General features: G+C 33.6%; 2 protein-coding genes across 15 annotated transcripts; both read right to left on the bottom strand.

Annotated features, from left to right (window-relative positions):
- Window positions 1-1,540: 1,540 nt before the first annotated feature.
- LOC100250074 (histone deacetylase 5) lies at window positions 1,541-12,794 on the bottom strand. 7 transcript variants are annotated; one of them, XM_019226484.2, is made up of 14 exons: window positions 12,347-12,794; window positions 11,638-11,839; window positions 10,823-10,969; window positions 10,564-10,670; window positions 9,607-9,818; window positions 7,925-7,989; window positions 7,425-7,595; window positions 7,203-7,289; window positions 4,763-4,889; window positions 4,570-4,688; window positions 3,471-3,664; window positions 3,115-3,241; window positions 2,075-2,139; window positions 1,541-1,913 (listed from the first exon to the last, which is right to left on the bottom strand). In XM_019226484.2, exons 1-14 carry the CDS (start codon window positions 12,508-12,510, stop codon window positions 1,748-1,750), a joined length of 1,953 nt encoding a protein of 650 aa, XP_019082029.1. In that variant the 5' UTR covers window positions 12,511-12,794; the 3' UTR covers window positions 1,541-1,747. The 7 variants fall into 7 exon arrangements, 6 of the variants coding, with proteins under 6 accessions (XP_019082029.1, XP_019082030.1, XP_010663245.1 ...); XM_019226485.2 differs by having other exon boundaries at window positions 4,570-4,679; XM_010664943.3 differs by having other exon boundaries at window positions 4,763-4,886.
- A 709-nt stretch (window positions 12,795-13,503) lies between these two features.
- Window positions 13,504-25,825, bottom strand: LOC100854642 (uncharacterized). 8 transcript variants are annotated; one of them, XM_059734115.1, is made up of 10 exons: window positions 25,634-25,825; window positions 22,442-24,640; window positions 22,260-22,345; window positions 21,250-21,743; window positions 20,380-20,535; window positions 17,377-17,497; window positions 15,919-16,149; window positions 15,691-15,815; window positions 14,200-14,726; window positions 13,504-14,086 (listed from the first exon to the last, which is right to left on the bottom strand). In XM_059734115.1, the coding sequence occupies exons 2-10, from the start codon at window positions 22,517-22,519 to the stop codon at window positions 13,904-13,906; spliced, it is 2,001 nt and encodes a 666-aa protein (XP_059590098.1). In that variant the 5' UTR covers window positions 22,520-24,640; window positions 25,634-25,825; the 3' UTR covers window positions 13,504-13,903. The 8 variants fall into 8 exon arrangements, with proteins under 8 accessions (XP_059590098.1, XP_010663247.1, XP_019082238.1 ...); XM_010664945.3 differs by having other exon boundaries at window positions 22,442-22,640; XM_019226693.2 differs by having other exon boundaries at window positions 22,442-22,625.
- Between the last annotated feature and the right edge of the window lie 673 nt (window positions 25,826-26,498).

Below are 26,498 nucleotides of genomic sequence, written 5' to 3'. Positions count from 1 at the left end.
CGGAAAAAGAAAAAAAAAAAAGAAAAGTGAAAAGAAAGAAAAAACAAAGAAAAATAAAAAATAAAATTTAATGTCAATAAATTATTTTTATACGCTTAAATTCCTTTTACTTATTTTCTTTTATAATGGAAGGGTTAAATAATTTTAAAATGTATAAAATTCTAACTAATTTTAATTATAATTATTTTTTTTTTTGTATTTTTCATAATGAAACCAAATATGAAAAAAAATCATTTTTTTATTTTCTTTGTACTTTTTTAGAATCAAACATAGCCTAAATTTTAATTTTTGATAAAAAATTATGATAAATAATAACTTACTACTCTAAAATTAAATAGTGAGGTGAAAAGAGATGCACACATAATTTTTATAGTGGTTCAAAGTTCGATTTCTCCACTCCTTTTATTTTTTTTCCTAGACTATTCCATTAATTCAAGGAATTTCTCAAATCAAAGTCCTCTAATTTTTGCATACTCGAATTCATTTACCTTTACAAACCTCAAGTCGTTCTCCCACACTCAAACAATCACTAGAAAAATAAAAATTTATCAATGCTTGGTTTTGAATGGAATACGAGACAAAGGATATTTAAATTCAAGGTGCATTAATAGAATTTCATAAGTTTCACGATAAAGGGGTATTTGATAAAATTTAATACTTATTATTTAATAATTTAAGTTGATTTTAAATTAAATTATACTTAAATTATTATTAATTATTACTTAAGTATTAAGGTTGTTGGATAAAATTAAGTTAATATTTATTATAAATCATCAAATTGATTTATATTTATTATCTCAAATTATAACAGGAGCTCGAGTAATAATAAAAGTTGTGGAATAGCAAAAAAAATTATAGATATAATTAAGACAAATAAAGATAAAAAGGTAAAATGAATATATAGACTTAAGAATCAATTAATTATTTTTACTTATCACTTAAAATCATTTTTATCATATTATTAAATTATTTTACCATACTTAATTTACTTAATACTTAAATCAAGTTATCAAATCACTTTAAGTTATTTAATTGATTTACCAAACACCCACTAAATACACTCAAAAAATAAACTAAAAAGCCCAATTTCAATCAATAGGAATAATACTCCATCAATGCAACTTCCTAAATGAATTTCAAAACTTTAAATAGATGTTTATGCTGAAACTAGTTATTAGACACAAGTTATAGCTTAACCGATCAACAACAAACCACTCTATTAGCCATTGGGGTTTTGCAGGTGACCATTGTTGGCAAAGCATCGACTGGTTGGGCAGTTGGTCGATTAGTGTCTCGATCGGTTGTGTGCTACCGGTATATTATGCTGTCAAGCTACCTTCATTTCCCCTTACAAACATATAGGTAAGATGGTCTCATTCCCAAAATTTTTTGTTTTGTTATTTTTATGTTGCAAATTTGAGAGCCACTTCACCCAATTCTAAGATTTTGGAACATTGTTTAACAGGAATTGAATTTTGATATGAAACTTGGGTTAACAAGGATTAATTTGATAAAAATAAAATAAAATACAAGTAATTCATGATTATAAGCAAATTAGAATAATATTAACTGCATCATCATATTGTACAGAGAATTTACTAAAGGGGAGCATATCATAATTTTAATACTATCACAGCAAGCACATCATAATTTTAATACCATCAAAGGGTTTTACCCATATTTGCAAGCTGATTTCCTTCAAATGGTCTTCAGGAAACAAAGCAGGCGAAGGGTTTAGGGGTGGAAATCACAATGGCTTTGTAGAAGCTTCCTGTATGTAAGCAATGGCTTCTTCTTCTGAGAGCTGTTTTCCTTCTGTCAGGCCTCTTATTATGGTGTTGGCATATTCTTTGCTTGGAGCACTCATGGGAAGGTCTCCCGATTTGAAGGCCTCAACATCTGAAAGTGGGCATCTGAACCACAATTTAAAAGAACAAAAAGGGGTAAGTACATTTCTTTTTGTACCAACCATTACAAATGCTATAACTATCTTTAGAGGGAAAAATTAAGATAAAAATAAAAAGACAACCGAAGGAGAATTCAAGAGGAAGAAACATTATGCATTTATGCTTACGTGAGAGTCAGAATTGGAATATCACACTCCTTTCCCAAATAAAGGACGCTACGATACCAGCCCGACTGCATAAAAACCAAGAAGCTTTGAGATGGAGCAAGGATACACACAAGGCAAAAAGCTAAAAATATATTTTTTTTAATTAGAATAAAAAAATATGTAAATATAAAGAAAGATGAGAAATCCTTTCCCCAAACACAACCACCACATAACTTAGGCTAAAAAACAATAATAGATAAATGATAATTGATTCAACAGAGATTATTGCCACCTAGTATAAATTAACTCTTCAATGGTTCAGCATGTTTTTTTGGCCAAGAATACAATAAATAAGGCACAATGATGATGATTTCCACATAGATCTTGGTAGATAAAATGAGTGGTCCAGAATTTCACTCTTTTGCCAGCTTGAGGTAACTATTATGATGGGAGAAATATAATTAGTTAAACAGAGCATTAAAAGTTGGAAAATGCATAAAAATAAGAAGAAAAAATAAGTCTCAGAATGTGTAAATGGTTCGATTTAACAACTCTCAATTGGTGGTGGTTATTGACTGTCACGGAAGCAGGACGATATTTGAGAATAAACTGAGATGGACAATAAATCTATGCTTTTTAGAAATTAAGCAGACATGTTTCCAGGTTCTGGGATGCAGTTTGTAGATAAAGCAAAGTCCAGAAAAAGAAAAAGAAATCTAATTCCATTTGTCTTGACAAGGAAAGCTCTCAAAAGGCCAACCAAAAGGTGCCCAATCCAATTGAAGCAACAAATGTCTAGCCATAATATCATTAATCTATTAAAAGATATTAATATTAATTGAATGAAAGAGGTAAAAGAGGTTGGGGGGATTTAACAACCATCTACAATAAAAACAATGATATTTTCTGAGCTTAAAATTCTGACATGAGAGGCTCAGTTGAGGCTCAGATGTCTGCATGGACTTTTCAAATTAGGTGATAGTTCAAACACAAATATGCTAATTGCAACCTAAACAAAGTGGGCTTCACAAAGACGTAGTTCATGCAACCTGTGGACATACCTTGAACTCCACAGAGATAGACTGTTTGTCAGCAATAGAGTTTAAAGCCACTAAATCAAACAAAGGAGAACTGATGTCATAACTTGAAGCATTCTCCTGAAGCAGAACATCGTTGAACTGTTCAAGACTGAGTAAAATCAAGAATTGTAAATCAACTCAGTGGATGAAACAAGCAAGAAGTCTATTCATCTTAGAAGTACCAGCATCCCATTAAAATATTTGAATCTTTAAGATATTATCTGAGGAATAAAAATATACCAAGTAAGGACTAGTCCCATAGAGACTCGGATTACTTATCCTAAGATAAAAAGAAGCAATTACAATAGCAGGGGAGATGGAGCTCAAGAAATACATACGTAATTCTATATAGGCAAATGTAAGCTCTGTCCTGATTGTTTTCTTCAGGATTAAGGAAAGCAACCCCTCCAGGACCCCATGTGCTGGAATGATCACGACCAAAGAATAAACGATGAGGGACAGTCTTCCACATAATCTCTTTTGGTGGGTTTCTATCCACTGAACCGGAACATCGCTTTTCCATACCTTCCAACTAGAAGTTATTTCACAAATGTTAAAGGAGGAAACATAAAAATGAACAAAAAAAAAAACTGATTTGCAGTATGTTTAAGGCCATGCACAGCTAGCAGTACCCAGGCTACACAAATGGTCAAAGACATAACAAATTTTGCTCCAGTTTGGTAGCATGTGCATCAAGGCAGTGCCCAGCCATAGTCCTCTTGGAAGGAAATTTGAAAAGTTGCACCTTTTGCAACAAGTGATCAAGAGGAAGATCCATTTCCATGTTTCTTGAGGTAAACAATAAAAGGTAACCCAAAATGACATCAGGAGGAGAAGCAAGGTACGTTTCTTCTTATCATGTTTTCTCTTGTTTTTCGCTCAATTTTATTTTATTTTGTAATTTTCATTTTTTTTCCTTTGATTTACTTCATTCTTTGGCATAAAGTAAGCTTATTATTGTAAGTGATTCTTGTATTTCGTAGGATAAGGATGACTGCTCAAAATTGATATCTCAAGGCAAAACAAAAAACAATAAATGCCATTCAAATGTTTGACAATCTTTGAAGCTACACAATCAATTACCTCTATGGATCTTGGAAAGTTCAAGGAAAAGTACAAGGAACAGAAAATAGACAGGAAAAAAAAAAAGGAACACAATAAGTAAATTTAAACTTCATAGATTTTTTTGCTTGTTTCTCCAAATTTATTAATCTTCTTTTCTTCACTATATAAAGAATAAAAAAGCCTGAAAAAGTAAAATTTCTAAATAATTTTCATTACATTTATTTTCCACAGTAAACCAAAGAAAATATTTTAAATTCTTTCCTACATTTTTTTTCTTTCCCTACCAATTTACATGATCCAAACAAAGCCCCAAGATCTGTTTCAGGATTTAAGTAATTTAGGGACATTTTTGTGGAGTAAGTAAAACCTTACCTGTCCACCTTCAATGTAGCACAGAAATCTTGATTTCCACATATTCGATCCAAAAGAGGCATACCAAACATCAATTTTTGACAACTCTGATCTCCAGGTGGCCACCAGATCTGTGTCCACTTTCAAGCCCCTCACATAAGAAAAATAAAAAGGAAAAGAATTTTCAGATGAGGCATTTAAGATATCTCTTTACCATGACTATCTTCATCAACTTTCAGTTTTGAAAGGCCATCCTGAACAACTGCCTCAAGATTTTCTGCTCTAATATGCAGATCTATGTCACTTTCATCTTCAGAATCAGAGCTTGCGACCAGAAGCTGCTAGAAGATCAACATAACCATCTTATAGGCCGCACATATAGCATTAAACACTGAAAAATAAGAGTTACCAGAGGAAAAAGAACAAAAGACATCTAACAGCAAAAAGGTCAAAAACTCATTTATTTCCAGATGCTAAATTTGGACATTCATCACTTCAGTTTACTTTCTCGGTTTCTTGTTATACTTTCATTTTTATTGGAAAAGGATAAAGAATGCCAAAACACCCATCCACACAGGATGTATAGAATCAAAGGCAGGAATAAAAAAAATAATAGAGAAAAAAATGAAAAAGGATTAATCAATCCCCACCCACAAAATGGAACATTAAACATTGGTGGATTCTAAAATTTCATACTAACTGAACACCTTTTCATTTGGACTAATGTCAACCTTGGTGCAGCACATGCCATATTGGGGTCCTAACTCATCAATGCTATTGCCAAACCCTCTTGATTCACAAGGCTGCAAACAAACCCAGTACCAACTTTGAGCTTTTGACCAAGTTAGCTGGCAATCGCCAGCCCTCTATACAAGACCTAAAAGGGCCATGATGCAATGGAATCAACTTATGGGGAATCCTAAACCCACTTTTGAAATCTTCTATGATTGCTGAGTTTTCAACTTAAGGTTTCAAGCCTGGATCTACTAGGAGGCTATTAAGAACCTCTTCTCTTCCCTCAGCTTGGCCAGTTGCTTGAAAATCCCGATTATTCCACTTCCTGGTGTTGGCAATCCATAACAATCAATAGGATCATGTTCTTACCAGGACCTTTTGCCTTAATTTTTTCATCATGCAGGAGTTAGAATTCATTCCGGTTTATCTATTTCTTTATGTACGTGTGGGAGGAAAGAAACATCTGTGTTCAGCTACAAAGTTTATTTTGAACACCACAGGAGGTTCCAACTTTCTCTTACTGGGAGTTCTGGATATAAGTTTATATGGTTCGAATGAACCAACATTCAATTTTGAAACATTAGCCAATCAACCGTATCCCGTGGCGTTGAGAGTGACATTCCATATTGAAATTGATATCTTATTGCTTTTGCAGTCAAATCAGTAATTACACCTCTAAAAACATGGTTCCAAACACCCATGCACATGATGGTACTTGTATGCTTCTAGCCAGAATCTTATGGAAAGTGATAGTGATTTGACGCACATGAGGGCTGGTGTTAGAGGACTCTGGCAAGACAAACCACCACTGCCCATCTCCAATTATGCTGAGATTTTAGTTACCCTAGTCCCAATCTTAACATCTCTTCACCAGATCAAAAAGCAAAGTTTCATTGCTCTTCTGTTCTTCCCACAGATTTGACACACTATACCTGGAACATACCAACTGCGCTGCCCCCCCCCCACCCCCAAATTAGTGTGGCTAACCTGCTCCACCTAATAACCTAACACAAATGAGTAAAAAAGTTGAACACTAATTTCATTGTCATTGACTTATGTCTTCAATTTAATGCTTCTTTCACTAAAATATTTGTATAAATTATCTGATCCAAAAAAATATATAATAACAATATTTGTATAATTCCCTTGACAACAATGGGGATGCCTATGGTTCACTATTTCAGGGACATGGATCAAGATAAAATGTTCAACAATTTCAGTGACAACTCTAAGGATACCTTCATAAATAAGTAAAAGGAAAATCAGAGAAAAGAGAAAGGAGCTGAGTAAGTGGTGGTGTAGCACTAAGATGTTTTTCCTTTTTTGGCATGTTCACATATGATTAGATGTTTAAGAGAAAGGAAATGAGAAGCTGGTGTTGTTGGACTAAGATGATTTTTAATTTTTTGTGTTAAAAAGGCATGTCCACTTATGATAGATGTTTAAGGTGGTTTTGTATAAATTGTTATTAGTATTGATGTACTGCTTTTGTTGCAGTAACCTCCTTTAACAAGCTTTTTTTTTCTTTTTCGGAAGACGAGGAGTGGGGTTTCCTCCAAACTTTTCCATCGCTTTTTTCCTTAATAAGATGTTCTCAATCAAAACAAAATCTAAAAAAATACAACACTTTCCTAAGAGGTAACATGAGCATTGCACTGGCTTTGTTAATCTCATGAACACATACTCTTTCTTTAGCAACCATAGAATTTTTATTTTATTTTTTTATCAGAGCCATAGAATAAATATAACTAATGAATTGTCGCAGATTCTACAACCTGAGATATTTAGGTTACTCAAATGAGACTTACTAACCGAAAACTATCCTTAGGATATTAAAGTTTTATTAACTGTATCAGCCCATGAATCTTAGGTACAGACATGATTGTACACTTAGAATAAAATGAGTAAAGAAGCATCACCTGAAGTGGAGATGCTTTACAACTGGTTAGCTTCTTTGGTAATTCATCTGCAAGAGTTGGCCAGAATGCACTCAATTCTTGGCGAACCTGAAACAAAGAATATTAATGAATTAGCCAAACAAGAAGCAGGTAGTGCCATGATAATACAGAGGTAATTGTAAAGAGATCCAAGAGGCGAAATGGACAACCTGAAGTAAAAGATACTGAGAAATGTAAACTTACTGCTTGTATTACACGCCATGTTGACTCGAATGGATAGGCCTCTGAAGATCCAGCAATAGGCTTGTCTTCTAGCAAAACCTCAACACATGCAAGAACTGAATTTGCTAAAGAGACAAGATTGTATCCACCTTCTAATGCCATTATAATCTTTCCTTCAGAAAACTCCATCAGCTGATAAAAATAAATAAAGGAACAATAAAAATGAAATTGTTAGAGCAAATGCACATAAAGTACTTGTAGACGCCACTTTAAAGAGAATTCAGAGATGGAATTTACTGAAAACTAAATTGAGAGGATAAACACCAACTGTAATTCCAGCTAGAGAAAAAAGAGGCAAAAGCAAATCCAACATCAAGGTAATAGAAATATTGTCATGTCATCCATGTCATCAATTCTTTTTACCCTAATAATGCAAGCAACTTCATTATACCATTGGTGCAAATAACAAAGAAAATACACATACCAAAAAAATAAAAATAAAAAATCATTTCAAAACTAACCTTTTTCAACATAACAGAATATCCATATGGTGTGACATGACACCCCCCCAAGGGATCACCAATTGCTGCATTATATTGAGAAAGATTAAAATACAAAATAGAAAATGAACCAAAACAGAAATAACCAGCACTCATCAAATAATTGAAGCTCTATCAATTATCAATGTATAACAAAGCCAAGGAAGAGAAAAATTTTTTATTGCAGATATCCATACAGAAATATTAAATCTTTGAAAGAGTACTATGCAAATTACAAGATAAATTACAAAACAATGATGACGTATCTTAATGCCTCCCAAAAAATTTAAAAAAGAAACGCATCCTTTAAGTTTTCCATTAGATCACACTAAAACCTGGTCTCTGAGGAGCCTTTCTCCATTCCTACTTAGCTGATTTAGAACTCTAGAGTGCTCTCTAAGTTTGGTTTTTGCATGGGAGGCCGTTTGGGAGAAAATCTTGACTTTAGACCAGCTTATAAAATAGAAGACAAGCTTGGTCAATAAGTTTTATCTTTGCAAAGATGATATGGAATCTGCAATACACATCATCATTCATTGCAAATGGACCTATGGATTGCAGTCTTCAGTCTTCTCTCTTTTTGGTGTTTTAGGTGTTTCCTCATTTAATTAAAGAAGCCATTCTCAGCTGGAACAGCTCTTTTGTTGGAAACAATTGGGAGAATGTCTGGAGGATGATCCCATTAAGTATGTTTTGGATCACTTGGAAGTTGGAAAGAGCATAATACAAAAATATCCCAAGGAGTGTAGCAATCTTGCATGGAGCTGAAAAATTCAGTTCTAAAGTCTTTTATCTTTTTTGTCAAGCAGGGACTTGGGCTCCCATAAGATGTCTTTTTTGGATTTTGTGGATAATATGGGGATTGATTAGCTTAGCTTTGGTGTTTGTTAGTGTTTTTGTGCACTGCTTAAATACATCATGTGCCCTTGGGTTGCATCCTCTTTTTTTGATAGGCACCCCTTAAAGCCTTCTATTTGTTTGCCTCCCCCACCCACTAAAATGTGTATACATAAATTTAACGTAATTTTGTCATCTCTTTACACTCAATCATTATGACTAAGATCTATACTTGTATATCTTGATGTTACTTTGTGATCTTAATTATTAATGATTGGTTATTTTATGAATCACAGCAATACTAAACTTGCCCTTTGACATGAATTAATTTTGAATATTATTTTTCAAGGTTTTTTACAACAATTTAAAAACTGCATTTCTTGCAATCATATATTTGCTAAATATAGACAAAGAATGGCATGAATTTTCATGTTTGATTTCAGCTTTTCTGCAACATCCCAACCCATACCCAACCTCCACGCCATAAATATCATTCTTTATTGAAGAAGTTTCTTTTATAAATCTTGATCTATATTATCATCATGCACAATAAAATGCTTGGAATTGTTTGTTACTTGAATAATTTAACAGTAAGAATGCAACAGATACCATGTATAACTAGAAACTAGCTTTATACGTAAGAACACCAAGTAACTAGGCTACCATTTGGGTTATCAAATAGGCATTCAAACAATTATGCATAGATGGATATAACTCAAATGAAACATCTAATAAAGATACTAACAAAGCTTGTGAAGTAGGGGGGGAAAAAGGAAAAGGGAAGATAATTGACAAATCTCCAAGAGATAAGGTTACAACCACAAAACCTGCATCAAATCCTGCAGAGATTATAACAATGTCTGGATTAAAATCCTTGGCAACAGGAATTAATATATGGTCCCAAACGGCGAGATAATCAGCATCACCACATCGTCCATTCTCCCAAGGAACATTTATATTGTATCCAGCACCTGGTCCTTCTCCAGTCATAGCATAAAAACCTTCATCGTTTGCGGGATAAAAACTCCCAAACTCATGCCTACAGAAGAGGACAACCCATGCAATCACTATAACTAGGGGTCAATTTTGAATCTTGAATATTCAGAACAACAAAAACCAATCAAGCTAAAAGCTAAAAACAGTTAGATCACCAAATAGATTGTTGACAAGCAACAAAAAATTATAATTGATACGCTAATAATTAATATTTTACAAACTAACATTTCCAATAATTAATAATATTTTGGGAAATAAACTTGGTTCTACGGTAGATAATTAATAAAGTTATTACCTAATAATCAATAATGTTTTGGAAAGATTCCTTTATATTATCGATGATTAGAATATAAATGTATACACCCACTCATGCACACAAAAATAAACATTATTATTGTCAGAATAAATAATATCTTCAGACATGACATGTCTTAATCAAAACCAACTGCCACCGACTTATAACTTCTTTTCTCGTGATTACATTACAGTTTTTTTGTAAACAAACTCCTTGTTTGGGCAATAATTTGTATACTTGTATGGAACTATTTTTTCGATGAAAGTCATAAGAAAATTGATATTTTAACAATTCAATTAATAAAGTTTAGTGTCTCCCATGATCATTAACTATATCCATGTCAATTGTAAATAGCAAAAATATGTTTCATGCATATTAAACCAACTATTATCCAGGAGTATTTGTGAATATTAGGCAATGTAACACTGACATCAGAAGTAGATGAGATCAATCAGGAGGAAAAAAAGAACTTAGTAATTCAACTTTCTATTACCTATGAACAGAAAAAAATAGAACTCGAGGATCCTTCCAGAACATCTTTTGAGTGCCATTACCATGATGAACATCCCAATCAACAATCAGGATTTTTTTAATGTCCGGCTGCAACATAAAAAGAGTTCACTAAAGGTAGAAAATGAAGCTTCAATTCAAACTGCATATTTCTAGGTTTAGAAACAAGGAATGCAGAATACCATGACCATTCAAGAAGCTAAAATAGAGATTTTAGTTGCTGAATAACTAAAATATCTTACTCTTTCATTCAAGAGAAAACTTGTTGCAATAGCCACATTGTTGTATAGACAAAATCCCATTGGCTCATTTTGCTCTGCATGATGTCCAGGAGGCCTAACAATGGCAAAAGCAGAACTCAACTCCCCTTTGGCGACCCTCTCAGCAACCTAATTCAGAAAAATAATTAAAATTAAGCTTTGAAAATCAAACCAAAAGGTACACAAATTCAATGACATGATTAAGTGGAGCATGCCTTTTCATCCATGGTTTTGAAATTCGTTTTAGTGCAGGGATAACTAGAGCAACTCAAACTCAACCTTTTAAAAACTTTCCAGAGCATGCTTTGAAACATTCGGCTATGTAAAGTTTTCCTCTTCAAAAAATAGCATCTAGTAAAAAATTTTACAGTTTCAGAGACTGAGACTAAAATTTTCGAAACTTAAAAGGAAAAAGAATGCCAGCTGAAATGCACTTAAATAATTTCAAAAATAAGAGTTTGAGCTACAAACAAATCCACTTTGAACTTTTCACATTTCACATTTAACTATATGTTTATCATAATCATGTCATTTAAGGGCAAGAGAATGTGATACAAAAATTCAACAGAAGAGCCCATTGTAGTCCATTTGCATAAGGCCATTTTTGTCCCCATATTTTAGCTTGTGATATAGAAAATTAAATAATCGTTAACAATATTCATCATAATTAACTTGTAGGAAGATTAATCTACCACATTCTTAATAAAATATAGGCATGTGTGAACACTTCTTTCTCTTCCTTGAAAAAGAAAAACCCTAAACATTCAAACATATAAAGCATGCCTAAGAATTATTACCTCAATCACAGAGCCAGCAGCAAGATAAGCAGCCTCCGATGAGCCTTCATTCATATAGATGGAATTAAACTTTGACGCAATCCTATTTCTTCTTGAATCAAATTGTTTGGAGCTAATGTTTTTAATCAAATTGACATGATTATTGCTGTGAACTGATAGTATATGTTTATCTTCTGCTTCTTTAGCATTGAAAACCACACATCTGAAAGAAAAGAAGAGCACATTTAAAAACAACATTCAACCAAGTCAATACCTTCCGGCTTCAGCCAAAATTCATATTAGATGAAGATTATTTGAGTTACCATCATGTTGCCCAATACAGCATGAAAGCAATTTGACATATAAAGAGACAAAAAAAATGGAAAGTGAAAGTGGAAAAGGGAAACCCAAGAAGCAAAATCCGGGAGAAATTTTCGGCGCATCCAAAATAAAACTAAATTCCCATTTTCCAGTCCAATTAGCAGAAAAATTCAAATCTGAATTACTACACATGGGACTTAGTAATACCCCAAATGGTCAAATGCTTTTATCAATCACCACATAATTTTTTTAAAGAAACGACATTAAACAGAAAATAGCATGTTTAATTTTCTGTGAGTGGAATCAAACCCAAACCTGGTCAAATCATTTTCCTTAACTAATCTACTTTCTTGCAATCAAAGATAACGTAAAAAAAGAACCAATAGTTGAGGAGAAGAGCAGCGGAAACCTCTGAGGAATTCCAGCGCTTTCGAGCTTCTTCCAGATGGCCCTAATCCGATCGGGATTCTCGGGGTGAGGATCACCATCTGCTGTGGCATGCTCACACATACGATCATCGTAGACGAGGCCCACGCGTCGCCGACGATCGCCTTTCTCGGAGTTCACCTCCATGCCCTATCTCTGAGTAACTGAGGCTCGAAGTCCAAGATGAATGGAGAGAAACAGGATGGAAAGTGAGAGAAGACAAAAAGAAAATTCGGGAAAATGATTTGATTTGGAGGGAAGATGATTTGATGCGAACAGAGAGGAGTTATGATAGAGAAGTTATTCTGAGCATCCTAGCCTACCAGATTAGGTTGTGATGTGGTCTGATCACATCTGATGTACGCCTCCTGATCACCTGGAAAAGGGTTTAAGGCAACAAGCCTTAAAATTCCCGGCAACGTACTTCATTACTTCCTAGTTCCTGCCAAGGTTTTTGAAAATTTTGTGGGAAATTTATGAAAAAAAAAAAAAAAAAAGATAAATAAATAATTTAAAAGTAAATAAAATTTTTATTTATTTTTTATATACAAATTAAATAATTTAAAATTGTATAAACTTTTAATTAATTTTAACTATAATTATTTTTTTATTTTTCCAATAAAATCAAATATGACATAATTATTTTTTTAAGATGAAAGGTTATGTTTAGGTTATGTTTGGTAACTATTTTTTAAAATAATTTAAAAAAATAATTTTTAAAAACAATTTTTTAAATTCATTTTTTTGATGTTTTATAAAACAAAAATTTGTTTAGGAACTTAAAACATTTTTAAATGTATTTTAAAAATAATTTTTATGCTTATAATTTTATTTTTAATCATTATACATATTTATATAATTATTTTTAAAAATAGTTTTCAAAAAACAAATAAAAATAATTAAAAATTATTATTTGAAAATATCTGTTTTTTATTCTTAAGAACAGAAAATAAAAAATAGTTTTTTATTATTCAATATGTTTTTCTTTTTCTTTTTAGATAATAGAAAACTATTTTTGAAAATAATTACCAAATAAGTCTTTAATATCGTTCTCTTCCACAAACAGAATAAAAATCTAATAAAAAGTAAAAAAAATTCTAAATAATTTTGTTTACATTTTCCTGTCCATCACATCCTCTATGACAAACCAAAAGACCCTCATGGGCTTTGCATAGACTTGATGATTTGAGTTACAACACACCCAGAACTCAGGTGTTGTTACAGTCAGTGGGAAGATCCATCTCCTTCATGTACACATCATAAATCTCTCTACACCATATATTTACTAACCATCCGTTGATCAATAAGCCTCAGTACAAAAAAAAAAACCCATATCTGTACCTGTGTTATAATTTTTGGTATACTTTGCCCATGTAATTCAAAGCTTCAGCTGTACAGCACTGTCAACACATATTTCTATCCCTGAGCATCTTCTCTAATGGTGTCTGGTAAATGACTGATATACAGTAGATTCACTCTGAACTTTCCTAACTTCAAATCTGGTTTCTATAGGGAAAAAAAATTGAAATATTTGCAGGCTCTAAGGTCTTTTAGAGGAAGTAGTGGGAAATCCTTTCTTCCTCTCATCTACTTCAGGGCACCTTCTCTCACTGGTTGTTTCTAGTTTTCTTTCTTTCCCTGTTGAGCGATATTTTTTGTCCATTTCTGAAAAACGGAGAGGATTATTGTCCATTGGATACGCGGGCAGCTGACGAGCAGGCACCTGTAGGATTTCAAAATTAGTTAAAACAGTAAAATTCAAATTGAAACATTGATTTTCAGTGCCATATGAAGCATCAGTGATCATCTTGGACAAAACCAATTGATTTTCAGTACCTTAAACTGTTTCCATAATCCTGTCTGGAATTGCAAACTATGGGATACCATGTCTCCTACTGGAAACTTCTCAGTACTTGTATCCTCATTTTTTATAGTAGCTTTTTCACCATTGAGACACGGGTTTTCCTTCCTAAAGGTGGGTTTGCATGGATTGCCCCTTACTTTAAGGTCAAGAACTTCCTCAAAACCTGGAGGTCCTTCCACATCTGTACATGGTCTCCCCATAGGTTCTGCAGAGGCCAACCTGTTTTCAACTTTCTCAGTGAACCCAGGAAACGAGTCACAGTTGTTGCATTGTTCTTTTTTAACCTTCCCAACAGCTTCATCAACTCTTCCCACATTCTTTCCACCTACCATGTCAATTTCCATATCCACAACTTCACTGTTATCTTTATTAGAATGATCATCACCAGGATGTTCTGAAGGAGGAACCAACAGAGGAATGTTCATGCCTTCTTTGATAACAGTTTCCTTAGTTTTTACACAACGGAATACTCCCCATAGATAGTATTGCGTGTCTATTCCTGCATAGCATTCAGAGATACAACAGTTAATGTCATCATCATGAAGGCACTTATTAAGAGGCACACACCAGAGACAGAATGGGCTAGTCAGTTCACAGATGCACAAAATAATCGGTGTTTCATAAAATGATACTCAGTTTAATGTTTTACCTGCATTTTGATCGGTCTTTATCAAGATTAGAATAAAGACTGAAAGGATGCGTGTGTGTGTGCATATACAATACACATGTATATGATTTTCCTTTCTTGGGATAATTTATGGTCATTGCCAAGAATCCTTAAATCACTTAATCAAAATGATTTTTTTGAACAACAATATGATGATTCACAATATGTTTTTTGTTAAAAAGCATGATATACATTATGGACTCAAATCCTACAAGCTTAAGCTTTTAAGAAAATTGGTTGTTCAACATGCATCAAAGCCTAAAGCACACATGTAAGCCCAAAAGAGGTTGATTATGGTTGTTTGTCTACGGGTCATGTCTCTCTCCACGTGCAGGTATGGGGCTACATGTATGGGAGGGTGTTAAAGAGCATAATATGCATTATCGAACCAAATCCTACAAACTTAAGCTTTTAAGAAAATTGGTGGTTTAACACTTCTAAAAAGTATTTAGTAAACAATGCAAAGAAAAGGGTAGTTTCTTTTCTTATGGACTAACTTGAATACTTCTTGCTGTACATGTATTGCTTTCTTGGTCATGTTACAAAATAATTCTTGTCTATGGGACATGGAATCTGAAATATCAATAGCAAATAATACATTGAATTGCAAAGATGTTTGAAAATGTTAACCAGAAAACCTTCTTCCAGAAAAGGAAAAGATAAGAAACCCTGAAATTAATTCATTTAGGAAAAAGGGAAAATGGAAGAAGGTAAGAAGCCCAAAAATTTAGTCATTCATACTTGTCCATAAAAAAGGGCAAAAAAAATTGTATGTTATAGAAACTATAGAACTCACTCTGAAAGTCTCTGTGCATTTGTTTAGATGTAAATAACAGCAACTCTACACCATCTATATGACTTCTCATTGCCAAATCCTGTGTTTCCAAGAGTTCAAGAAGGTGTACATAATCTCGTCTGGACCTGCAAGAAAAAAAAAAGGTGTTTTGAAATACTAGGCTAAAAAAAGGCAGGCCAAAACCTTATAGAAAGAAGGATTAAGCCCAAAACTGAGCTGCAAACTGACCTCCCAAATCTGCCAGGGAAAAAGTACAAGGCAATATCATCTCCATCAGGAGAATCATCCTGGAATAACTCTGCCCAAAGACTACACCGATGAAGCCTCTCAAACTGAAGGACTGTAGGCATCTGCTTAGAAAATTCATAGGCTTTCCTATGTACAATATATGGAGGATGAGCCTGAAATCCTACATATGATTCATTTGGTGTAACAGTATCAACAAATTTGAAGCTTCCCCTACAAACAAGAAAGAAGGCATGAAATGCTTTAGTGACTTTTTTTCAAGTGAAACAATGGCAATTCCTAATTACAGTATTGCCAATACACATCAGATCATTTAATGAGAGGTCCTGAAAACAGTTTTTACGCCCTTTAAGGTAGAGAAATGATTCATGAAATCAAGCATAAGTATGTGCCATCGACATACTAAAAAGGCCCTTTTCGAGAGGATGGTGGAAGTTTTGGTACAAAGGAATTTCAACCATGAGTCAAATTGTTTTGGAAAGTAAGAGTTAATTATCATTAGGCAACCAAAGAAGCAGTGACCTCAGCACAGTGAGGCAACGATGGTGAAATCAGTGGAAGGTGTTGCACTTATGTCAAGCTGATCTCTTTTCTGCTTGATCTCAACAACCAAGGAGAACTTTATCAACAAAATGTTCCTTAACAAGAAGCCACCCCCCATCAATTTCATATTTACAGAACATAATTCACTCATGAAACAAACAAACCATTCATTTCTATCAGAACCCAAACAAGACAAAAACTGTTGCAAACAATAGTTTAATGAAACACAATTCCAGCTCCTATACACTGTGGCAATTGTCCGTTGACAAAAAGGAAATATTAGGAAGAAAACCAATGCAGAAATGTAAAATGTCCCAAAAGCAAAACAATGCTAACCTATTAGCATGTCTAGCTAGACCTTAGAACTTACTGTTTGCATAATCTAAGCCAATTCTAGGAAACTGCATCCTAGACATGCCCTTTCCAAGGATTTTCCAGGAAGAAAAGATAAACATAAGCGCCCACACAGTTCTGTGGAAATCATTCCCTACAGAGTTCTTTGTTTCAGTTGGTTACCTCTTTAAACAACCAGAGTTGAGCCGAAGCAGCTATACTGTATTCCATAGGAAATAGTTTCCAGACTATATCACCTTTTGTTTTCATCTATATGAAATGTTTTTCAAAAAAACAAGTGAAAATTGCTTCCATGAATTCCAGTTTGAAGAGAAGCACGCAGATCGCTGTTGTTATCATTTAAAGCAAAGTTACTTTACATCTTTTTTCCCAGGAAACCTTTTCCACCACAGTAAATGAAGCTTCAAAAATGAAAAAATTGATGAAAAAGCATTCTTCATCGGTTGTTGTGTTTATTCCCTACTTCAAAAGTTAATTATCATGAAAAAATTGAATTCTTGAACTCTTATAACACTTGACAACATGAAAGAATAGATTACTCACTTCCAAACAGCATCTATAGCAGCACATTTCAAAGGAATGTTGTCCAGTTTAGGTGGAATAATTGGTGGAACCCTTCCTTTATCAGAATCCATAGGCTCGGCATCAGAATGACATTTACCACCTAAACAAAATACAGGTTATCCGATTAACAAAAGCGTTTATATAACCATATGAGAATATTACTTACAGAATTCCCAACTAAGAGCCTCCACGTGCTATATCCTTTTTTGAACACAAAGAAGAACCACACCCAATCTATCAATGAAATCTATAAAAGAAAGGCTTTCATGTGCAGGAACCTTATAAAAGGTTAATCAGTAGATGTAAAAATAAACTTGGCTGCACCCAACTTATGCCATTTAGGGTTTTTACCAAAAACCCAATAATAGGAAAGGTTAACTCAACCAAGTTTTATAGTGATTTATCTAGTCCTAAAATAATGCCTCCAATGTTCCTGAAAGGACACTATATAAGTTTTACCAGTGTAAGTGTTACACACATGCCAACTACACCTTTTGGTTTTATGTTAACTTTAGAGGCAAATTTTTCTAACATAAGATATGTTAGAGAGTGTCTCAAATTCCTATTTAATACATATTCCTTTAGGTAAAGAATATTATATAGAATATTTCACATACTGACATTTCCTTTTAGAAATGGACTTCTTGTAGAATAAGAGGAGAAAATTGGGATGAACATATTAAGTTTATATTGGTTAAGTAGCACTTAGGTTTAGGGTGTAAATACTATGAGTGAAGAAACATGAGATTGTTTTAAGGCTTAGGAGTTGTACCTGATATCTCTTTCCTTTATAAGTTCTATACCAGTGTAAGCGTTACACACATGCCAACTACACCTTTTGGTTTTATGTTAACTTTAGAGGCAAATTTTTCTAACATAAGATATGTTAGAGAGTGTCTCAAATTCCTATTTAATACATATTCCTTTAGGTAAAGAATATTATATAGAATATTTCACATACTGACATTTCCTTTTAGAAATGGACTTCTTGTAGAATAAGAGGAGAAAATTGGGATGAACATATTAAGTTTATATTGGTTAAGTAGCACTTAGGTTTAGGGTGTAAATACTATGAGTGAAGAAACATGAGATTGTTTTAAGGCTTAGGAGTTGTACCTGATATCTCTTTCCTTTATAAGTTCTATACCAGTGTAAGCGTTACACACATGCCAACTACACCTTTTGGTTTTATGTTAACTTTAGAGGCAAATTTTTCTAACATAAGATATGTTAGAGAGTGTCTCAAATTCCTATTTAATACATATTCCTTTAGGTAAAGAATATTATATAGAATATTTCACATACTGACATTTCCTTTTAGAAATGGACTTCTTGTAGAATAAGAGGAGAAAATTGGGATGAACATATTAAGTTTATATTGGTTAAGTAGCACTTAGGTTTAGGGTGTAAATACTATGAGTGAAGAAACATGAGATTGTTTTAAGGCTTAGGAGTTGTACCTAATATCTCTTTCCTTTATAAGTTCTATACAGTATAATGGATTAGTTTTCTCCCATATGTAGATGTAAGTATAGTTGACCAAACCATGTTAAAACCCCCATATTCTTTGTGTGTTGATTCACTTTATCTTTACACTTATTGCACACATGTGGCAATAAGCTTCCATAGCCACAAAAAATTGGTATCAAAGCTAAAAATATGATTTCTGGAAGAGTCAAGGAGAATATTCAAGCTTGAAGATTCTAAAAATGCAATTTTAGCATAAAGATGGTATAGAAGATTTGGAATGGACAAGAGAAATACAAAAGACTTTGGTTGAAGGTAAAGTCAGTCGTTCTCTCATTGGGGAGTGATATATGGACCATGTATCCAATGGATTCAGAATAAGTGTAGTCTCAACTACAAATTTATTGAATCTTGAGAGGTAAAAATAGTTAAGTGTAATGGTTTGAATCCATAAAAATCTACTAAAAGTATTTGTTGTGCAAGAAAGGATCTAGAAGATCAAATACCTAGGATCTTGGATTAGATATAGTAGATGCTTGTTTTGCATTCCTTTACTTAGAACTTAAATTTTAAGTAGATGTAGTTGAGACAAGTTTTCTGGTGGAACATATTATGTGACGGCATCAATCATAGATTATCAAAGTCATATTCATTGGTAAAGGCATGTGTGGAGAAGACTTAGACAATGGAGGCATGTATCGTGAAAAGATGAAATACTAATTCAAAGACATTTGAGCCAAGATGAAGATCATTAGAAAACATCTCAAATTCATATTTTAATACATATTCCTTTCGGTAAATAATACTGTATAAAATATTTTACATATTGGTATTTCCTTGTGGAAATAGGTTTGCTAGTAGAATAAAAAAGGGTGCTTGGAAAATCTCAATAAATATTGTTGGGTATGAAGGAAAAGTGTTATGAGATTGAGATAGACATGTAAAGTCTATACTCAATGACTAAGTAGAAATTTGAGCAAGAGCGAGAGGCACCTTATGGGACGATGCTTAGGTTTAGGATATAAGTACTAGGAGCAAAGAAATAGGAGATTGTTTTGGGGTTTGGAATTTGTATCAGATTTCTTGTAAGGTCCCTGTGGTATAGCGGATTGGTTCTTTCTTATCCATGGCTATAGCCATGGTTAACCAAACCATGTTAAAGCCTCATGTCTTTTTTTATGTGGATTTTCTTTATCTTTACACTTGTTCCACAGCAAATGGTACCAAAACTTCCGCTGTCACAACAAGAAATGGAAGAAATTTATCACCTTTTAGTTAATTTTATGTTTGATCCACAATTTTAATTATATAATCTCAACGAGGACAAATCAGTGTTTAAATTAACAAATTGCAACTAAAATAAGCCAAATTATATGTTTCTAGTTTCTTTACTCCACAATATTTACTGAAAAAAAAAATCCTTAAATGTGTCAACTAAAGAAACAAAAACAATCAGCATTTTATTAATGGGACAGAACAGGTTAAACTTTTGAGAGATTAGAGAAATTCACTTACCTGAAACATGCATAGATGGCAACAATGGAGATGCTTTATTTGTTGCCTTCTCTGCCCTTGTATTGGAAGTTTCAACTTCTCTAGCATGGGTACAGACATCTATTGATTCTTCCCTGCAAACATATTCCTTTGCAGGAGCTGCAAAAGCCTTTTTCCCTGAGATTGATCATAGGTGCAACAAGATGCCCCTCAGATAAATACTTATTTACAGCATCAGTAAGCCAATATATCCTCAAACATAAATCTATTATACCAGTTGCCTTATTGAATCATCCTTATCCCTTATTGTACTTGCCATCAACACCATACACCAGCTCAATACCTTTCTAACAGTTCTAGAACTTGATCACCTGACTTAAATTGTCTATAGGGTGAACTCAGTGACCACTAGTATCACAAAAAAAAAAAAGGACTAACGAAAGGATCAGGGATAATCTAATATTAGATAAGAATAACAAAAAGTCAAACACTTCTAGTTGGCATTTCAACAAAAAAAGAAAAAGAAAAAAGGCCAAAATAGTAACAACTCAGATATTGTTGCATTAAAAATCATAGTTAAACATTTTATGGAAAAGAAGAAATTGTGGGCATGGAACAAAACTCCCAGGGTCTTCTATTGACTCAACCAAGCATACATCATCATATCAGGTTTCACCAGCTAAAGCCAAAACTTTGGCTACATCAGATTGAAATTTCAGATTTTAAGTTGACTTGCTAAGAGCATTGTCTAAAATATGTTACAATGAACTGCAGACTTTAGATTTCACAACACAAACAATATGCAACCAGCCAACTCTATCTTCTGTTATCCTTAGGTATCGATTTGATGTTACAAACTTTATTGAAAAACAGGTTAAAAAAATTTATTACCATCCAATTCTTTTGATATTTGAGGGGCTCGTTGTTTGATTATTAAACTGGTCTGCATATTACCATGTCGAGGAAGCTTTGAATTTCCAGAAGGCTGCATACCATGATTTTCTTTCAATTTCATCAAAGGGAACTCTGGAGAGGCAATTGTAAACCCAACTGGAGTTCTCTTGGTTGATTTTCTGTGTCTCAATGAATCAAACCTCGAGTCCATATTACAGTGGGAAGAGGAACCCATTCTTCTGGTGCCTGAATTTAGCATGATGGCCTCTTCAGTAGAAAGAAACTTAACTTTGGCAGTTTCAACAGTTTTCTGCCTCTTAAACCAACCTTGCCTCCTTGAATTGTCAGAAACCTTGCCATAACCTGCAGAATGTATAGTGTTTTGATGGATCATCTCTCTAGATGTTGGTGAAACAATGTTGTTGCCGCGTTGGCACTCTTCACAAGTCCACTCACTCGGTACCTCCTTCACTGTGATGGGTAAGCAGTAACTGAAAATAGAGAGAGGTGGCAACATATTCAAAGCCAAGGCCATATAAACAGCAAGTATATACAACAGGAATCAAGTAAGCATCAAACTAGCTGAGAGCAAAGAAAGGGAACCATAAACCAAATATTTAATGGGGACCCTGCAACAAAAACTAAATCAAATGAGTAACCCCTACACAGTGAATTCAACCAATTTCGACCCTTCATGTATTTTTATTGTATGCAAGAAATGATATAGATGGCCACATAGCTGAATTATAATAGAAAAGGAGATCACTTTAACCAAGTTCTAGTCCAAACTTCAAACTAAGTTTACCTTGGTCAGCCAGCCCTATAAGGAAACTAATGCCTGCCAGAACCATTTTCCATGTAATTACATATAATGAAGACAATAATAAGAAACAAAATGCAACATTTCTTCTGGATATACTTTATTCAAAGGACTTGCATAGAGTAAGGGAGGGGGAGAAAGGGGGGTGGAGGTGGTGGTCTGGTGGGGAAGATAGGGAGAGTCTTACATGTGCTCAGAAGATGTGCGGCATTTAATACAAGTAGCTATGAGATCTTCAAATCCACATACACCACATATGTCACAAACTTTCCCCTGCATGGAGGAAGAAGAACAAGTAATCAATGCCAGAAATAGTTACCACTTCATACAAACAGTTATTTATGCTTAATGAAGTATATTTTTGCTTACAACTTCTGGCACCCAGTGAACATTATTCACTTGGTTAAGTGAGGCTCGCAGGCCTTGGAGGAACCATGCATTGGACATGGCTGATGAAATTGATGCTAATACAATCTTGGTGATAAATTGCGTATGATGTCATAAAGTGGCTACAGCCATCTTTTGATGGATCCATATTGGTAGATCATATGAGCTGGTAAATCTGAAACTATTTCAGATCAAGCCGACCAAACAAACCATTATTCCAAGGCCAAAGTTAAATGATGGTGTATGATTCAAAACAAGTTGATGTGGACAGGGAAAAAACAATGGAAAAACTTCTAAGTTGTGGATTTCGGAACAAGGCTGTCAATTGGATAATGCTGAGCATTACAAATTAGATAGCCCAATATTCCATGATAAAAGAAAGTATAGGATATACTAGTATAAATAAAAAGACATTACATATGTACATAGGCATTAATTGATTAAACATCTAAACAAACATAGAAATAAATATAAATGGAATTAATTCCATTGCCTGTGTTAATACAGACTAAACTGATGGGGAAATAATAAATTATGGTAAAGCACAATCCCAGGACATATTCGTACAATCCAAATGTTGCGAAGCAAGTATGTCATATAATTGTAAATTTTTAACTTAACAGTTCTGCTTCATTTGATTGCAGATGGAAGGGAAAGAAAGAAAAATTGAAATTTTACAGAGACAAGTTGTAATCATGCTACCTTCTAAAGAGAAAAAATTTCTTTTCAGCATTGGATTAGAATTAAAAGAAACTTCAATGATGCAAATACCATGAGGAATATTCTATTAAAGAGAGGGTAAAAACAGGTTAAAATTTTGGAACTTAAAAAATCTTTATAGTACTCAAACCAGAAGCAAAATTGAGATCAAGTGTTTTTTCTTGAAAAGAAAAGTAAGGAAGCATTCATTAATTGGTAGTTTTAAAAAGATATCTTCATATGCACCATGTGCCAATAAAGGACACGGAGGCAGGCATCAAAATGCTGGCACCCAGTAATAAAATAATTAAAGCAATTGAGGTTCCAATCTGTTGCATGCATGTTAGTGGATGCCTCGTTTTTAATTTGCACCAGAAACACCAAAAGATAAAAGGCGAAAAGATCACATTCATGCCTTGAGGAGAATGGTGCAAATACATCCAAGAAGCTTATTAGAGACTATAGATCATCGTAGGAGAACTTCAACCTCATAGGCATACCATGAAAATGAACATGGAAAAAAGCTCATCACCTATCAATTGGGAAGTGATTTTGGCTATTTAGAGCTTTTGCCTTTCCTGAGAGTGCACCCCTCTGTCCCTGGACTGCAGCTTGCATTACTTGGCCTAAATATTCAGTTTCTGTGAGTGATGAGTTAGCTGGTATTTTTAAGGAAAAAGCAGTATAGAACAGGGCCATCATCTTCCTGTCTCTTTTTATCATGATGATTGAGCTTTTTCCTTGTCTCCTTTTCCACTGTAAATACCAAAAGTTCAATACTTCACACTCAAGTTTTTGTGGACAACATATCTTTTTCCAGGACCCTTTTGGTAGAACAACCCAAAAAATTTAGATTAAGCGAATTTTTTCCTTTAGTGTATCTTTTATACATCATGCATACTTGGAGCATGCCCTTTTTTGGGGGAACTTCTAATTTAATACTTCTTCATTTTGCCTATAAAAGGAAAAGGGGGCTGGCAATCAGTGTTCATAAAAGTACAATTTATACTCCCACTGTTAACGAGGATGGTGCAATCAAAAGTCAGATCCTTGGCATCCATTGTTTCGGTGAACAAAAACTCTATCATATGGTTAGCACTTTCCTTCATTCTCTTTCATTCCTTCAAATTCTCAGCCAATTCTTGCAAGGTTATGCTCGACCATGTCATTGGAGCAGTCAAGATGTGACTGCAAGTCTCTCTTGTATTTGAGATTGTCTAAGTTTGTACTTAATAAAAGTGGCAAAGCTTTTGAAATTTTTTCTTCAGTTGGGGTCAGATCTCACGTCTAAAAATGGCTGGGTTTCAGTTCATCAGCTGAGTGAATCAAAGTGAAGAAGTGTAAGGACCCAAATGGAGCTCCTTTTCTAAAGCTTCTCTGGGATATTTCTTCCCATAAACCCTATATCTGAGAAATGTGTTCATGAATCTAGAGGCAACACAGATCAGCTCCAAGATCAGCACCTTTCAGGTCAAAAGACAACTAAAATCAAATAATGCAAACTATCAGTTAATCAATGCAACATTCAATATCATATTCAATCCAACAAAAGATCGGATCCAATATTTAATATTAAGTTTATTTTAGAAATGAAGTATAAAATGAAGATCACAGCACTTTCTTTCCTTTCCTTAACACCAGAACAAAGCTGTAAAACCATCAGCTTATTAAAAAGACCGTTTAAGCCACAATTGAAGAGAGCAAATATGCAAAGAAAGTAAGCAGAGAACTAAGAAAATGAAAAACAACCATATGAAGCAAAAGCCATTCACCCATCACAGGAAAATCAAGCTTACAATTCTAAATTATAAAGAAATAACTTAACCAGCAAATCTCATTCACCATAATAATTTTTAACATGAAACAATTAAACATAGAAGCCAAAAAATAAACAAACCAATCAATCAATCAATAGCAGGAAAAGAAAAAAAAAATGCTTTTTCCCCTAACAGTCTTTAGCTAAAGAATGAATGCAAAATACAAAACAGAAATAATATAGAAAAATGCACTTAAGCAAACCCATCTGACACATAACAGTTTAAGCTAGTAAACAAATGCAGAAATGCAGAGAACAAAGGTAAAAATAAGAGAGAGAGAGAGTAACCAAGAACAACCATTTCAACCAAGAATGTAAAACATTTTCACCAAAAAAAAAAAACCCACACACACGAGAAGAAGGAAATGACCCAGATAAACAAAAACCCCATTTATTACCCACAAAACAGAGTCTACAATCTCTCAAACTATACAGCCAAAATAAACAAACAAACAAGCGGAAATTCGATAAAAAAAAACAAAAAACAAAAAAAATTACAAAAACCTGGCCATAGAGTACGGACAAGTGAATAAAGGAATAAATAATAAAAACATTGAAGAACGTGAAGTGGTGTGCAGAGAGAAGCATTATTGAGAAGCATAAAGGCAGCAAAAGCAGACAAAATGAATACGAATACCACTGGACACTAGGGTTTTTACCGAGTGGGTGTTGCCGGTGTCCCCTGGAAGCATCATTTTTCTGATACTCTTCTGTTTGCTGGTAAGGCCTTTTGGGATTTCTTGGGTGGAGAGGTCAATGCAGGAGTGAAAGAGAAGAGACCAAGACCCAAATTTTCTGCTGTGTAAATTGTAAATTCGTAATTATGTCAGAGAAAAGGTGACAGCGCCTGTTGCTTTCTCTTTGGTGGCTTTCGCTTCTATGCTGGAAGATGTGGTAGTGGGTGAGGGCTCACACAAGTCTTTGGTATGCCCCTACAGTTTTTTTTTTCTCTAACCTTTTTTTTTATTTTAAAATTTAGAACATAACTTGTTTTTTCTGTATTTAAAAAAAATAATTTATTTTTTAAAAACAAATTTTAGCTATTTTCAATCATTTTTTTTTTTTAAATATTTGGGTAACAATAAAAAAAAATGGTATAATAATTTTTAAAAAATTATAAAATCATTGTCACAAAAGGTTCCAACATGAAAAGGACTAATTTTGAATTTTGATGAATGCATTACATTTTCAAATTTGGTCCAACCCCACCACCCAATGTTATAGTAAAACAAATATCAGGGTTAGCTCCAATTCACATATGATAATGCCATATTAATTTTTATCATATGTTCCAAACTTTGGATAAGAAAAAAAAATACCCCACATTAATGCATATGGGTGGTCCACCAAGATAAAATAATGTGGAGGTCCCTATCTTCTCATTCATTGGCTTTAAAACAACAAAGGCATAAATGATGATGATGTCACAATCAACATTTACTTATATTTAAAATTAATTAGGAAATATTAAAGTTCGATCCAATTAGGTATCGAGTTGTTGAATAAAAACATGATAGAGAGTCA

This window comes from Vitis vinifera, chromosome 17, assembly GCF_030704535.1.
Source record: "Vitis vinifera cultivar Pinot Noir 40024 chromosome 17, ASM3070453v1".
NCBI classification, from domain to species: Eukaryota; Viridiplantae; Streptophyta; class Magnoliopsida; order Vitales; family Vitaceae; genus Vitis; species Vitis vinifera.
Note: the sequence above shows the minus strand (reverse complement) of the source record. Positions and strands in the feature narration are given on the sequence as shown.